The following is a 16558-nucleotide window of genomic DNA, read 5'->3' on the forward strand; positions in this document are numbered from 1 at the left end:
CAGCCTTCTACCACAACGGCACGCCCGATTACATCAACTAAACAAAATACAAGAAAAATCTTAAGATTCTGTCTTATATCTTCCACAAAGGGTGCTGTCTTGGCTTTGCAAAGCAGCAGACCATGCAACCATATACCAAAAAATTAAAAAAAGAAAAGAAAAGGGGGCAGGGAATTTTGTTCTGTTTTTGCTGTCTATGGATTTTATCCTTTCATAGTGAATTTAATATGCTTTAAAGATGCTTTAAACTGAAGTAAATCTTACTTATTTTCTTATAGCCATGGTCTGAAAAAGTTCTTTTCTTGCCGTGGAATTGCAATTGCAGTCGAATATTTTTGGAAGCTCGGCAACAGAAACATCACTGTGTTTGTCCCTCAGTGGAGGACAAGACGTGATCCTAATGTCACAGGTGAGACAAAATGAATTTTTTCAGATTTCTAATTAGATGTTTGATGAGTTGGCTTACAATTGCAACACCTAGCTGCTTAGAATAGAGCCATGTGCCATGGGCAGCAGCTTTAAAGACAAAATTGTAAATTCATTGCACCTAGTAAAATATCAATTGAAGAGAGTGTTATAGCATAAGAAATTCTTGGAGGAAGGACAGGTAGAAAGTTAATATAGTTGTTTGTATAGAAAGTTGAGTTCATTATGTATCACAATAGTTTTCTTTTTACTTTCTAAAAAGATAAAATGTATCTTTCCATTAGGCCGCATCTCTGACTGTTTAGGTAGTATTTTTGAGGTCACTTGATAAATTTGGCACTTTCAAATATGTCTATTTAACAGTCTGTTTAATAGCTTAATATAAATCATTTCTGTTAACTGTAAAGTACTTCGTGACTGACCGGCAGGCCACACGTGAAGGTTTTGAACTTTTTATGAATTATGAAATGTTCCAGAGAAACTTCAAGTTGTTTGTGGCTTAGGTCATGATTGCAAGATGGTTAAAAAGGCTGTGCCAGGCAGCTCAGAGTACCTAGAAATAAAAGGTAGATCAGAGAGGGAGGGTGAGTACAAGGCTTGCCCAACACATTAAACAGGAAGTGAAACTTAGTCACTAGTGAGGTGGAAATGGTCAAACCACACATTTCCCAAGTATTCCCAACTTCTCTCATTGTGAAGAGCGTATTTGTTTTTAACGGCAGGTACATGAGGAATGAGGCAGATCCACTCATTTTCTAGTTACCTTTGCAATTGGATATGTGAAAGAGTGTTAGAATCCTGATATACTGTGCAGTTCTAGGACAGTAAAACACTGTATTTGGGCATTTCAGCTGGAGTCAGTGGTGAGTGCCATTGTGGGGGATGCAGGTGTGGGAATCTCAGACCATGAGCTTTTAGCTTCCTTTTGCCCATTACTGGTTTTCTAAAATGGGGCATTGGCCCCCCATTCTCCTCTGTCACCACCCACCCCCATGAAAACCAGTAAATATTTATACAGACAACTAAGAGCAGTTAGACAGGAGGCCAGCTGGAGGGAGATTTTGAAAGGGGGACCTTCCTTGGGATTGGGTGAAGCGGTTGGTCCCTCCCACTGCTGCTGGTCCCATGGCTCTTCCCTGTCCCCACCCCCACCCTTTCTTGTGGACTCTGCTCATCACTCTTTGTCCTCTGCTTCTTGTAATATGGCTCTGAAAAATTCTTGATGGTAGGATTCATTAAATATAGGTTTATGGTTTACTTTTCTTAGCAAATGAGTTGAACCTTTTTATGTTTAAAAAATAGCTAAAGTCAGTTCATACATTGCGTTTCCCTTAGTATGGGTCTGCTTGATTTTTTTTTTTTTTCTTTCCCAATGAGTTAGTAAAATTGAGTCAGCAGAAAAAAGGTTTTTACTACTCTACAATTGAAACACTGGGGCGTACTTTCATTTATTTACACATCTGAGAAGATGGCCATTTTCTGAATGTGTATTCAACTTATTTCATGAACAGAACAGCACTTCTTAACCCAGCTCCAGGAACTCGGAATACTATCTTTGACTCCTGCCCGGATGGTCTTTGGAGAAAGAATTGCTTCTCATGATGACAGGTACGAAAGACCCTTTTCCTTCCTCAGGTGTGAGTGGGGGAGCGGCTGTTCTGCTGGGCAGGTCCACACTCTTCCAGGACTCACTTGACTCGGGGGGTTGAGAATTTTAACATTTATTGTCATTAAGATGATGCTAACCGTCTTTGCTATGTGGTTTTAGGAACGTCACAAAAGAAGCTGTTGAGTTAAGAGGTTTGGTTTGGTTTTTTAATAAAACATGGCTGAAAATCAGTAAGTAAGAGCAGATACTTAGTTGTAGGCTTTCTTTGGTACATACTTCAAGTCATGTTTGTCTTGTCTTAGCATGGCAACCTCAAAAGTGGTTTTCACATAATGTCTGTCTCCTCCTGTTCTATTTGTGGCCACTGACTTAGTTTGTCATTGTGATGCCTGAGCCCTCAGTGTTTTCCTCCACATGATGGAAGATGTCTCAACTTCCCTAGTGTGATAGGAGCAGGCTGCATTTCTTACGCTGGTGTGCCCAGAAAGTAGGCGCTGGCGTACCTGGGTCACCAACATTTAGTATGCACCTTTTAAATTTGTTTCTAAAAACTTTACTAAGCAGGCCAGGCATGGTGGCTCACACCTGTAATCCTAGCACTCTGGGAGGCCAAGGCAGGCGGATGGTTTGAGGTCAGGGGTTCGAGACCAGCCTGAGCAAGAGCCAGATCTCATCTCTACTAAAAATAGAAAGAAATTAGCTGGACAACTAAAAATATATAGAAAACAACTAGCCGGGCACGGTGGCACATGCGTGTAGTCCCAGCTACTCGGGAGGCTGAAGCAGGAGGATCGCTTGAGGCCAGGAGTTTGAGGTTGCTGTGAGCTAGGCTGATGCCACGGGACTCTAGCCCGGGCAACAGAGTGAGACTCTATCTCAAAAAACAAAGCAAAACAACAAAAAAAAACCACTTTACTAAGCAGTGACCAAGTCCAATGCACTAAGTTCAATGTGCAGAGCTAGGTTCTGGGGACATACGTGGTTCAGAAGTGCCTCCTGCCCTAAAGAAACTGTGGTCTGGAGAAGGCACACGTGTAAGTAATAGAGGGGAGTTTTGCCTAAGAGAAGGTTCTCAACTTACCCAGTGGCATGAGGACCAGTTTTTAAAATGCTCCTCATGGTGTGGCATTAGGAACATGTCTGCCAGTACTTGGGGACCTACGTGGTGGCTGCTTAGTGTTTGCTCTCCTACATTTGCCCTGTTTATCTGGTTCATAGCATGTAGAGCCCCCGTGGTGCTTTTGCCTCAGTGTTCCACCTGAATACTCCCCACGGACATAGCGTCTAGCTCGCGACCCAAGCTGGTGAATGATAGTTGAATGGGTGAGAGATGAAGAGGGGGCCTTGGCAGGGGGAAGGGGACTTGGGAGCACAGCAGACATTCGTTCACCAAGAGGGCCTTCTCGCTGGCAGCCCCTTGCCCTGCACCGGCCTGCTGTGAGAGACCAGACCCGATGGGGAGAATCAGCAGGGACAGGGCAGCACGCGGGGGCAGGCGCAGGGGTGAGCAGTACTGGGAGGCTGGTGTGGAAGGCACTTCTCGCTCGCCCAGTGACAGTGGGCAGGGACGCTGGAGGGCTCGGGTCCTCTGACACTGCAGCTCTGTCCTCACACCAGCAGGACTTGAACCCATATACAAGTGTGCATACTAAGCTTTAGCTTGATTTACATGGCTCTCTGGGTTTTTAGAGGACACGAAGGTATGTCCTAATTCGCAGGACTTGCGCTCAGAAGCCTTACAACCTATTTTTATTAACACTTCTGAGCAGACATCACCACTTACAACTCATGCAAGGTAGAAATAATTTGTAAAATGTTCACTAATAAAGCCAAAGAACTAAATCATATTTACTGTTCAAGGTTTGTTAAGATCTCTGAAACTAATGAAGTTTGGTGGGGTTTCTTTTTGTCTTGTTTTGTTTTTTGAAACAGAGTCTCACTCTGTCTCCCTGGACAGAGTGCAGTGGCGTTATCGTAGCTCACAGCAACCTCAAACTCCTGGGCTCAAGTGACCCTCTTGCCTCAGCCTCCTGAGTAGCTGGGACTACAGACACCTGCCATGATGCCCGGCTAATTTTTCTATTTTTAGTAGAGACCTTAGGCTATTCTCAAAGTCCTGAGCCTCAGCCTCCCAGAAGAGGCATGAGCCACCACACCCGGCCTGAAGTTTGTTTTTTAAATTCCCTTTAAGTACTCATTACTGCTAATAAAAGCATTTGTTTTGCACCTTTAATTCCAGTGATTGTCTTTATTGTTTCATTATCTTTGTCTACACTGCCTTAGACAAAAGCAGTCATCCTGACTTAAGGGATAAATGTCACATTTTCCTCACAGATACCTTATTAAGAGGGTTTGAATGTGAATAATCTCCACCAGTGAAACAGAATTCTTCTTTCCTCTTTAATTCTTTCCCTTTCTCGTCCCTGTGTGTCCCTTCACAACTTCCTTTAGGATGAATCTATAACTTAGGCTAAACAGAAAGAGAGTTCTAGACATCTCTTCTTAAATCAGAGCAAAAAATATGAACCTATGAATTTAAAAAAACAGAAAAGAAGAATTGCAAGGCTGATTTACCCAAACAGCTAATCTGAGAACCAAAATGTTGTCTGTAGCTTAGCAACTAAAAACAGAATTGTGATGTCAAAGCTTGCCAACTGTAATTCAATCTCTGCTCTGGTCCTCATGTATTCATATTACCACTATTGATAATGTGACTTTTCTAGAAAAATATATAAATTATAGTTGAGGTCATTTGGAAAAAGAATTAGGTTGTATGAAAAATAATTTCTTTATAATCACTAATAATTTCAGAGATTCAGGTGACGGGCTTGACTTTGCTGCTGCTTAAAATCCTTTGGTAATTTTCATGTGAACAGGATGTCCCTTTGTTTTCTTATAACACAGCTTCTCTAAGCCAGGGGTGCTTGTTGCTCATTTTAAATTCTCTTATATTACCACAGGTTTCTGCTACACTTAGCAGACAAAACTGGTGGCATAATTGTAACAAATGATAACTTCAGAGAATTTGTGACTGAGTCCGTTTCTTGGCGAGAAATTATTACAAAAAGGTAGTATGTTTTTCCTTGTCTTTGGGCAGAAAAGTTTTTTTGTTTCTTTTTGCATTCTGTTCGTTTTTTATGCAAGCTGGCCCTGCAGAAGGCAATATAGGGGACCAGATTGTCATACGGCTGTGCTGTCCTCACAGTCCACAGGGTGGTTGGCCCCGCTAGGTGATTGGGAGGACCCAGCACAGAGCTGTAGAGCCAGCCGGTGACGGGTGTGGGCGCGCTGCGTGTGGCCACGTGGTGTCTTCTGAGATGTCAGTGTTGTCTTGCATGACACAAGGGAAAAGTGTTGTGGCACAGTTAACTGTGATGGAGCACACATGGCCTCCTGACTCGCCCTGCCTTGGTGCCATGGCAGACTGGCAGGTCCTTGGGCCTCCCTGTTTTCCTCAACCGTGAAGGGAAAGGTTGCACGTTATGTCACCCGAGGTTCCAGCTCTGAAATACTTTGATTCCACCAAGGGGATAGGACCAAAAGCAGTGTGCTGATTGGATTCCACTTGGGGGGGGTCAGGAGAGATTATTTCTGCTTTTTAATGTCTGAAGCTTTTCTTGAGCTTTTTACAGTCATAGTTTAATCGTCTGTATTGAAAACATGTTTAGATATCATCCAAAATAACAAAATTAAGTCAAGAGTTTAGCATTCACTGCTGCTTCTATTTTTGATGACACTGTGAATGTGTACACCTGCTGAAAACTGTCCTAAGGTCGGTGAGCACTGCCTTCTGGGACTTTTTGTTAACAAGCATCACCTGACCCGTTATTTAAACCAAAAAGCACGAGTACATGGTAGTACCAGGGATAAGTCACATATGCCACACATCTTAAAACATGAAACAACATACCTCAAACCAAGTATAACTAGTGTATAATGTAACTAGTGATATAACTAGCATAACTAGATATTTATCTCTGTTGGAGTCTCACAGTTTCCCCTTGTCTGGTCTTTACATTTTGCTAAATCATTAGAGGATTTCAGAAAAAGATTCTTTTCTGTAAAAGCCCAGGTGAGAGTTAATTCCTATATGCACTTTGACCCATATTCTGTTAAAAAGCTGTTGTTGATAGCTGAACCAAGAATTGGCCTTTGACCTTCTGGGCACGGTTACTCAGCCATTAATCTCCGCTGGATCTTTGCCCTGGGCTCATTGTCACTATTATGGGACACTCGTCTGTGCATACCTGGAGGATTTAAATGCATGAGAATATGAGATTGATGTTTTCAGACCAACCCGTTGCTTTCAGAATCCACAAAAGCAAGGCAGAAACAAGGCCTGGGCAACAAGCACAGGCACTTGGGAGTTTTTTTTTTTTTTTCCCATTTTCCCCAGATTTGATGAATAATCTGACCTCAGATTTTCTTTCTTCATGTATTGTTTTTCTTTTTTCAAAGGTTGTTTTCAGTAGGTTTGCCTATGGGCACACTTATTACCAGTGTTATTCTAAAATTAAACCTTCATTGAGTACCTGTTGGTTCCTAAGCTGACAGACAGTCTTTAAGTCTTGTTTTTCAAAGTTATATTGAAAGTTACAGTAGGAGAAGAAGCTGCTTTCCAGGCTGGGAGAGAAATCTGAAAGTCCTTGAGAAATTTGAGGGCCGACTGTGACCAAGTTTCTTAGTCCTTGTATTTGTGTCCAAAACAGAAATTTAAATGGTTTAACTTGGGTGGTTTTTATTTTTTATTTTTGTTTGCTTCCCCTTTGGGCAGTTAAGCAGTCTTAGAATTTATAGGCTGACCAGAAATATTGCTTTGGAATTGGGTAACTACTTTGAGAGACTTCTCAGCCTGCACCAATGAAGACTCCGTGTTTCTCCAGCACTGTGATTATTCTCTGTGTTGTAGATTGCTTCAGTATACATTCGTGGGGGACATATTTATGGTTCCTGATGATCCTCTGGGAAGAAGTGGACCCCGATTAGAAGAATTTCTTCGGAAGGAAGTCTTTCTTAGGTATTTCCTTTTTCAGACTGTCTTGTACTTTAAAAATTTATTTCAGATCAGGTGTGGTGACTCATGCCTGTGTTCCCAGCACTTTGGGAGGCTGAGATGGGGGGAGGTCATCACTTGAGTCCAGTAGTTTGAGACCATCTGGGGCAACATAGCGAAATCTCGTCTCTACAGAAAAAAAAAAAAAAAAAAAATTTTTTTCTATTAAGTTAGTTGTGCTTTAGTGCAAGTGCTGTCCTTAAACACTGAAAATGGCATTTTAATTTTTTTTATACAGCATGGACAAGTGGGAATAAAAAAGAAGAAAGACAAAAAAATTTTTTTAAAGCCTTAGATTTCCTGCTGGTGTAATGCATGTGAAAGCTGATCGAGCAGGCAGCCCAGATTTTCAACTGTGGTCCTTTTGGTTTTAATCCTAGGAGAGGATTGGGAGCCAAACTTATTTCGTGGTGTAAAAAGACAAAGCAGATTTTCTATGCTGGTGGTCACTTATTAGCGAATGCCACTTGGATTCATTATATATGTGTAAAATGTCTTTACTTTCATTTTCTAAAATCATTTACTTTGAATATGTTGTGCTTACATTAATTTATTCAGGAATCATGACCTGGGGGAACCGACAGTTACTTTCTACCTTCCCTGGATGGAAAAGCTAATATTCCATATTTATGTGAAATTGATTTGATAGTTTAGGTTTTCTTGTTGTAGTTTGGATTGGTTTGTTTGTTTTTAAGACCTTGGTGTAGTGGTAGTTTGTTTTCAGAATTCAGGGAACAGACATTGTTAACTGAAGTTTCCTGCCTGTCTCACTGGCAAATCATATAACCTTGGTGACATAGCATATAACCTTTCTTCTTTTTTAAAGCTAAAACAGGCTACACTGCTGTGCATTTCCCAGCAGCTATTTGCATGGGGATGCTGGGGGGTCGGGGGTACACTGAGAGGAAGACACACAGCTCTCCAGTTTTCTAGGCAGTAAAACTTTCCAGCTGACCGCTATTTGTAACAGGAACCTTTGGGGTTCTGGGTTTGGATTCAGTGATGGCGGGGATTCACACAGAGGTATCTGCTGTCCGAGAGACCACCACAATTTTAGCTCCCTGGTCTTGTGAATTGTCTCTCTTCGAGCCGTTGGGTTTTATTACACAGATGAGGACTTAGTTCCCAAATGTCATGCTTGTCTACCCCACCAGGAGAACGGCAGCCATTTGTAACACCTGCTGCACGTCAGTCCGTCTCAGTCCACTGCCGCACTTCTTAACCTGGAAAGCCTCTGCTGAGCTTTAGCACCTGCGGCCTGTGTGTGAGCATCAGGTCCGCCGGGCGGACTTGACCAGGAGAGTTCTCTGCTTCCTCCCGCTCCTCCGGCAGCCTGGTAGCGGGCTCAGTCCTGCCTGCCCTTTTTCTTCTCACCTAGTGGCTCTTCACAGAGGTCTTAACTAATTTGTTAGGAAGTTAGTAAGAGAGAACAACTGAGTGTGAGTGCAGGGTGGGGTGTTAAAAAAAAAAAAAAAGAATTTATTAATCACTTCTATCACAGGGGGGCTAACTTTAGAAGTTAGTTGAGTTTTGGGGTTGGGAAAACTGTTCAGCTGCCCCATTTCTCCGCTGCAGGCCGCAGGCAGGTGGACAGCTTTGGAACAGTGCGGCTGCCCCCCCCCCCACACACACTGCACACGCCCATGTGCACCAGCGCCTCACCCAGACTTTGGTGGGGAAGGAGAATCCACGAGCTGGTAGGGTTGCCTCTGCCCAAGGGGGGCCCCTTTTTTTTTCTTTTCTTTTTTTTTTTTTTTTTGAGACAGAGTCTTGTGCTGTTGCCCAGGCTAGAGTGCCGTGGTGTCAGCCTAGCTCACAGCAACCTCAAACTCCTGGGCTCAAGTGATCCTCCTGCCTCAGCCTCCCAAGTAGCTGGGACTGCAGGCATGTGCCACCATGCCCGGCTCATTTTTCCATGTATATTTTCAGTTGTCCATATAATTTCTTTCTATTTTTAGTAGAGACGGTCTCTCAACTCTTGCTCAGGCTGGTCTCAAACTCCTGAGCTCAAATGATCCACCCGCCTCGGCCTCCCAGAGTGCTAGGATTACAGGCGTGAGCCACTACGCCCGGCTTCTTTTTTTTTTTCTTTTTTTTCCTTTTTTTAGGAATCTTAAGGACAATTAGTAGATACTTCTTTTTTTTTTTTTTTTTTTTTTTGAGACAGGGTCTTGCTTTGTTTGCCCAGGCTGGGGTACAGTGGTGTCATCATAGCTCACTGCAGCCTCAAATTTCTGGGCTCAAATGGTCCTCATGCCTCAGCCTCCCAAGTAGCTGGGACTACAGGTGCACACCACCATGTCCAGCTAATTTTTAAGTTTTTTGTACAGACTGGTCTTGAACTCCTGGTTTCAAGGGATCCTCCCACCTTGGCCTCCTAAAGTGCTGAGATTAGAGGTGTGAGCCAACATGCCATCCTGGGGGTCCCTTTTTCTAATTTCTATCAGCCCTGGCCCTGTGCAGAATCAGAATCTCCAGAAGAGTAAGACCCCATTATGTGTTTTGAAAGCTCCCAGGTGCAGCCTGGATTAGAGCCAAACAGCTGGGTGGGGTCAGTCCTCACAGGAGCAGGCCTGGGAGGCTGGAGCCAGCTCCGGAAGAGCTCTCATTCCCTGCTGTGATCGGTCTAGGGATGGCATCAGTGGAATCCCTTCAGGCTCCTCTGTGGGCGGCTGACACCGCCTCTACTGCAGTCTTACGTCTTGCTTTGGAAACCAGGGAGCAAAGTCTTGAGCCCCAAGGCCAACAGTGGATATGTTAGAAGGGTTTCTTATTTATCGCGTAACCCAACTCACCAGGACTTGCTTCCATTCACAGAGATATGCAGCCCCTACTCAATGCCCTGCCAAATGTGGGCATATTTGACCCCAGCTTCAGAGTCCCCGGCACCCAGGCAGCCAGCACCAGCCACCAGCCTCCCACCCGGATTCAGGGAGCCCCTCCCAGCCACTGGCTTCCTCAGCAGCCCCACTTCCCTCTCCTGCCGAACCTCCCCAATATCCAGCAGAATCTGCCCATGCCAGCACAGAGATCTTCTGCGGAAACCAGCGAGCTGAGGGAGGCCCTTCTGAAGATCTTCCCTGACTCGGAGCAGAGACTGAAAATTGACCAGATCTTGGTGGCCCATCCGTACATGAAAGATCTGAATGCGCTCTCTGCCATGGTGTTGGATTGAAGGTTGTGCTGAGGAGCTTGAGCTCAGGGCTCGCGGATCAAACTCAAGCTACTGCCTGTACCGGACGGGAACTAGCACAATGTGAAAAACCTGTTTCCCAGTGTAAACGCTGTTGTATAGAAAAATGTTTTGTGTACAAAAAAAATCTGGGTTTTCAAAACCAGCTTTTTTCTATATATAAATTTTGCTGCTATTACAGATTTCACATTTTCTGTAAAAGGAAAGTCTACATTTTCTGCCTGTTCGGAACTGTTTAATAGCAGTTACTCTTGAGTGTATTTACATTTTTATGTTTTTTAAACTATTTTCCTTAAAGCTGAAAATATTGACAAATGGATATGGTTAGCCTTTCTAAATAAAAGAGTTGCTTTCTTAAGGAAAGCAAGATCTCTTAAAGTATATTTTCTTGAGATGAATATGTCATGTCCACTAACATGAAGTGTGCTCACCCCTCCCAGCCTCCTCTACCGTCACCCCCAGACTTGGAGTCAGTAGGAGTTCGTTGGTTTGCTTCTGTGGGGTCTTTTGTTGAAGCCATGTGTGGGAGTGGACCAGTGGTGCCACTAGGTGGCACTTTGTGCCTAGCCATTGTTAATGACCAGGGCAAAGTCAGACTCACAGAATAACAGGGCTAGAAGAAGTGTCGAAGCTCATGTGGTCCCCACCCTTCCTCCCCTTCCACCCTACAGAAGAGGAACAGAGGCCCAGAGTGCTCACCTCCCGGACGGGCCACGTCCACGGCCGTGGAGTGGCTGGGCAGGGACCAAACTCCTCAGCCAGTGTTCTCACGCACTCACCGGGCTGGGGCCTCCGCACACCTGACTTGACTCTACAAGTCTCGTCTTAGCCTCTGAAGACCATGGCGGGTGTAAGGAAGTTTAATGAAGAGCCCCATCATTGTGGCCATCTGTGCAGAACCATGGGAGATGTCCTGATGTAGAATTTGTGCAGCTTTGCCAAAAAGAGGTTTTCTATTCTCAAGAATGACCCAAGCCAATAAATAGCATTAGTAACTTCCGTGGGGTCCCAGAGCCCCTGTATTTATTTTTCCTGTGTTTTCTCCTTAGTGTCCTCCTGAACAATCTTTCCTGTGAGTCTTTCTCAGAATTGATATCTTAGTATTATCTTTTTTCAGTGTTGCCCAAATTCTGTGTCAGTGAAGTTCTTTTCCTGGGCAATTTTTAACATCTTTACTCTTATGTCGACCTCAAAGGGCTTTGTATTCTCCCCCTGTGCGCTCCCCAGCCTGCTCGTGGTCAAGTTCCCATCTGCTCTCCTCACCATCTCCCTCTCCCAGCCCCCCGGGACAGTGGCTGAGGTCTGGGTGCTTGTTGGTTCTTCATGGCGAGGGGCCCGGGTGGCATCCCAGAATGTTCCTGCCAGGCGTGTTTCCTCTTAGTTTTGTTTGATCCCTGCATCCCTCAGGACAAAGCCAGAGCCCTCCAGGTGGCCAGACTTGTACCTCGATCATATTTCTCTCGGATGCCTTGCTGCATCCTAATGTGAAACTGGTTGTCCCCTGTCTCTTTGGGGCAGGTTGCCAGGTCGCCCGGCTGTGGAAGTCGAGGTAGAGACTTGCGGCAAGCCTGGAGGGTGCTTCAGCCACAGCCCCTGTGCCTGGGCCTCTCAGCGGGTGGTTTTCAGAAGCACAGCAGAGGTGTGAGGGCCGGGCTGTCTTGCAGAGGCCTTGACCTGCCAGCTGGAGTTCAGTCCAGCAGCCTTGCCGATCCAGTATTTCTCCTCCTCGCTGTCAGAGAAGAGACACAGGGTGGAACTGGCTGGGCTGAGGGGGTCTTGGGTTTCCAGGCTCTAGAAGCAACTTGGCCTTTGACCCTTGAGTTTCTGAGAGAGCCACCTGCCCTCTGCCCCTTCCTGGGCATGGGAGGGAGGGACACAGCAGCGGGAGGAGTGCAGAAAAGCTTAAGTGCTTACCTTTATAAATGGTAATGAGACAATTCACAGTTTTTCTGAAATCCATCAAATTTAGTTAAATTTAGTTAATTATCAAACCATTAAAAAAAGACTCATTGGCCGGGTGCGGTGGCTCACGCCTGTAATCCTGGCTCTCTGGGAGGCCGAGGCTGGCGGATCGCTGGAGCTTGGGGCTTCAACACCAGCCTGAGCACAGTGAGACCCCGTCTCTGCAAAACACAAACAAGAAAAACAAAAAAAAAGGACTCATTACCTGTTCTCAGCCTCCTCCTAGCGCTGGGCCCAGCCTTGCTGCTAAGTCAGTGCTTTTGGCCGGCCTGCCTCGTCAGGGGACCTCCCTGCCGCAGCTGCCTGGGCGTGGCCACGGCGACACTTGCTTCAGGCTTCCCTGTGGCTCGCATTAATGTGGTGTAGCTGACAGGGCAGAGCATGTCACCCACATTCAACAGACGAGGTGTCTTGCTGGAGAGTTTGTGCAGGGCCAGGAGTGGCGGGTGGAGCTGGGTGACACCCGTGCCTGTGTTCTTAGGCCCCAGGCCGCGCTCTGGGAGCCTTTCTGTGGAGTGTGGGAGACCCTGCAGGCGCCAGTCAGGGAACCGGCTGGAAGGCGTCTCGGCCGCTGAAGCGTGAGCAGGCTCAGCCGTGTAGCTGGGGACCCGGGCCGGGTGTGGGCCTTGGGTAGCAGGGAAAGGAGAGACGGCATCGGGCTTATGTAGGCTTGTCGTGTTCCTTGTGGAAGGAGAGCGGTGTGCTCTAGGCCACTCTCAGCCTGGTACCGCCCCGCACCTCAGACCCCCGCCTGCGTCCTGCCCGCACTCCTCGCGGGGCTTCCTCATCCCCACCTGCCCTGCGTCCACCACCTCTCATCTCCTACCTGGAGTCAGTCCCTCCTGCTCACCTCCCTCTCATTGTCTACCTCGCCATCACGCCTGCCTCCTTCAGATCCTTTCGAGTAAAGCAAAACCTGATTCCCTAAGAATCCTGCCTGTGCGTGGCTCACGCTTCCCGCGCCTCACTCCCCAGGCTGCACACCTGGCCCGCGCCCTCCGCCCCGGGGACCAACTCGTGGCTGGAGTCCGTGGCCTGTGCTCAGCCCGGGTCGCAGTGCACACGGCAGCCACAGCTTTTGCTACCGTGGGGCCTTTTCCCTATTCTCTGAGATTTCCCTCTCTCCTGGACGTCTCCGTTCTTTTTTGTCCCTTCTTTTACCTAAAAGTCAGTCCTTAACACCCTTCTCTTTCTCAACAGGCGGTTCCCAAATGTTGGCCCGCCTGTGGGGCCAGGTGGAGGGGGAGCTCAGGTTTAAAATGCAGCTTGCTGTGTGGTGCCCCCGAGACGCTCACGCGGCAGCTCTGCGGCAGGGCCCGGGAGCCTGCAAGCCCAGCACGGTCCCGCGTGATTCCCGCGTGATTCCCGCGTGATTCCCGCGTGATTCCCGTGCAGGTGGGCCATAGGCCGCATCCTGAGAAACTGCCCTCACTCTTAGGGGTCACACTCTCTCCTAACCTCACTGTCCCCCCTGCCCCGCCTCCTTTGCTCGCCACTGCCCACTAGCCCTGCTCTCACGGCCACCCCTGGGCAGGGGCCCCAACCAGCCAGGCCCCCGCAGCTCCCCCTCTCCCAAAGTGCACAGTGCTGCCAGATTGCTCTTCCAGAAACATTTCTGGTCACCCCTCCTGTTCAGTGACACCCAGTATTTGACCCGGGCATCAGGTTCCGACCCCCGAGCTTAGCGTTCACAGCCGTGTGCAGCCCCACCCGCAGCCACGCAGGGTTTCGCTGGTGCCTGCAGGCGCCCGCCCACCTGTGTACTTCTCCCTGCTAGCAACACCCGCTCCCAAAGGGCTTCCCTCTTCAAAGGCCGGCCGAGTCCTCTGTGCCCTTGCCCCGTGCTTCTGAGTAGGAGCGGCCCCATGTGCTCCGTGACACCACAGCACTTTGTGTCTCGCTTCTGGCACTTGCCGCTCTGGCTGGTGTCACCGCAGCTGATCGTGTACCGTGTCTTACCTCCCTTTTTAGACTGTGAGCTCCTCGCGGGCAGGGACCATCTGTGTTTACTCTTTGTATTTCCCGTGGCACCTAGCACAGTGATTTGCACATGGCAGGTGCTCAATAAATGTCTGCTCAAGCGAACTGGAGGACAGTGCCTTCTTGACTGCGGCGTCTGGCGGCGGGGCCCAGGAGAGGTCGCGCATCCCTGCCTGCTGTGGGAGACCTGGGCAGGGGTGGGGCGGCTCTGCCTGGCTCCCAGCCTGCTCCCTGCTCCCTGCTCCCTGCTCCCAGCCTGCTCCCGGCTCCCAGCACACACTGTCCCAGACAGACTGGTCGGGGGGTGGGCACCGGACCCTGCACTCCCACTTCCTGCGTGGCCCGAGCTGCTCCAGTCAGAGTTGTTCTCTGGGATTTTCCTCTCTGGCGGCGGGAAGCGTGGGATGACCCGCCCAGGTATGTTAGAGGCCACTGTCTGCCATGGCGGAAGCTGGTCTGTGGCAGGAAAGGAACAGAAACAAGAGATTCCTGGCAACACGAGTTCCGGGGTCCTGTTGCCGGGGAAGCCCGTCCCCAGATGTCACCACCCTTCCCCTTTTGGTTAAGCTAGTTCCTGTTGGATTTACTTTCCTTGAAATCAGGAGTCTGGAGTAACATGCATCACCGTCCTCAGCAAGGACTGCAGGTCGGCTGGGAGACGCTCCTCATGTTCAGAAAGGTCCCAAAGACTCGGAGTGGCCGTCCCAGTCGGAAGACGGTGCGAGAGCCCGACAGTTGCTGAGTAACTCCAAACTCACCCTCTGGGCCCCTCAGGGATCTCCCCGACCCCACCCTGCGCAAGCTGCTTCCTGCTGCCGCTCTTCCGGCATCCTGCAGCCCCTGGAGGTTGTGTCCTTGTTCCCTGACAGGAAGTGCTTTGCTCTATTCCCTAGCCGGGCAGAGGCCAGCCCTGCGCATTTGGACTCTGACCTTTCTGTCGGTTTCCTCATCTAAAATAGGCATAATAAAATAACGCTTCCTGCTCCAAGGGTGCCGTGAGGGGTAAGTGTGTTCACACCTGTGAGTTCACACCTGTGAGGTGCCCAGGACGGTGCCTGACCCACAGCCCCCTTCGAGGACGGCCTTGTCACGGCTCCGACTGCCAGCCCAGAGGACACCTATGGAAACCTGTTCCCCCTCCTTCCGATCCTCCCACACCTCTACTGGCCCGAGCTCAGGGACCTCATCTTCCAGGTTCTGAGCGTGCTCTGCCCCTGCCGGCCATCAGGAGGGGTGGACGGGGATGAGGGCGCTTGGGTCAGTGCCCAGCAGGGCTGTGGGAGTCCGGCTGTGGCCTGCAGAGGGCACTGTTCCTCTGACGAGGCTGGTGCCCAGGAGAGAGGACGGGGAGCCGGCTCGCCACTGCCTGCCCACATGGTGCCAGGAAAGTGAGTCCTGGCAGCCCCCACCGAGCCCGCGTCCTGTATGTGCCAGGCACGGTTTCGTCTCATGGAACCCTCACGACAGTCCCCTGAGCGGGTGCTGTGTCTCCGTTTTGTGGAGGGAACTGCGGCAGAGACGCTAGGGAACTTGCAGTGCTCAAAGCTAACACGCCCCTGAGTCAGGGTTCGCATTCCACTGGGCCATCCCACCTCCCCGGAAAGCAAAACTCCCCCAGAGGTGACTCAGCAGCCAGGATGGCACCCAGGATGGACCCCCCCACACCCCCCGAGAAAAGAATTGAGGGTCTGTGAGGGACGGAGGTGGAGGCTGTGCGCCCGCAGGCGCGGGAGGCTGCGGTGGGCCCGTCCGCCCATTGCTGTGGGAGATGCCAGGGGCTCTGCTGAAAAGGAAAAGTTGAGCGGAGCTGCAGAAGCGTCCTCGCAGCTGCTTCCGCCTCGCTGGAGGGACGCAGATAGTGACTGGCCCGTCACTGAACACCCAGGGCAGCCTTTCTCACAACGCAGGTTCCGCCCTCTTGACACCGTGATGCGGGGCGGGCGGGAGGGCAGGGATTTGCCCAGAGCGGCAGAAGTACCCACAGCCCCTCCCACCCCTGCTGCGTGGTGGCTTTCACTGCCAGGCACGGGAGTGCAGACCGCAGTCTCCAGCCTTAGGGGCTTTCCTCACCCGCCCCCATTCCCCAGGGGACCCAGTCTGGGGTCAGGCCTGGGCAGGCCCTGCCCTCCCCACTGTCCCCAGCTCCCCTGAAAAGAATGTGCTTGTCTGCCCGCCTGTCTGGCTCCACGATCAGTCTAAGGTTTCAGCCTCCAAAAAAGGCAGCGGGAAGGAGGGGGCCTCCCGCAGCTGCCCCCAGGGCGCTGCAGATGCTGTTTTGCTCACATGATTTCCTCCAGCCAGAGTGTCCCTCCAGGCCAGAGTGTCTCTCCACGCC

At 49.2% G+C, this 16558-nt stretch overlaps 1 protein-coding gene across 1 annotated transcript in view; it reads left to right on the forward strand.

The window, feature by feature from the left end:
- The window catches only part of N4BP1 (NEDD4 binding protein 1), a 55616-nt gene extending 42008 nt beyond the window's left edge, over nucleotides 1-13608 (forward strand). Inside the window, exons 3-7 of the mRNA XM_069456748.1 lie at nucleotides 279-409; nucleotides 1938-2034; nucleotides 4996-5103; nucleotides 6945-7052; nucleotides 9906-13608. Coding sequence (XP_069312849.1) covers nucleotides 279-409; nucleotides 1938-2034; nucleotides 4996-5103; nucleotides 6945-7052; nucleotides 9906-10263 — 802 coding nt within the window. The 3' untranslated portion in view covers nucleotides 10264-13608. The remainder of the gene's footprint in view (nucleotides 1-278; nucleotides 410-1937; nucleotides 2035-4995; nucleotides 5104-6944; nucleotides 7053-9905) is intronic.
- Nucleotides 13609-16558: the final 2950 nt, after the last annotated feature.

Source organism: Eulemur rufifrons, chromosome 23 (assembly GCF_041146395.1).
Source record: "Eulemur rufifrons isolate Redbay chromosome 23, OSU_ERuf_1, whole genome shotgun sequence".
Classification (NCBI taxonomy): Eukaryota; Metazoa; Chordata; class Mammalia; order Primates; family Lemuridae; genus Eulemur; species Eulemur rufifrons.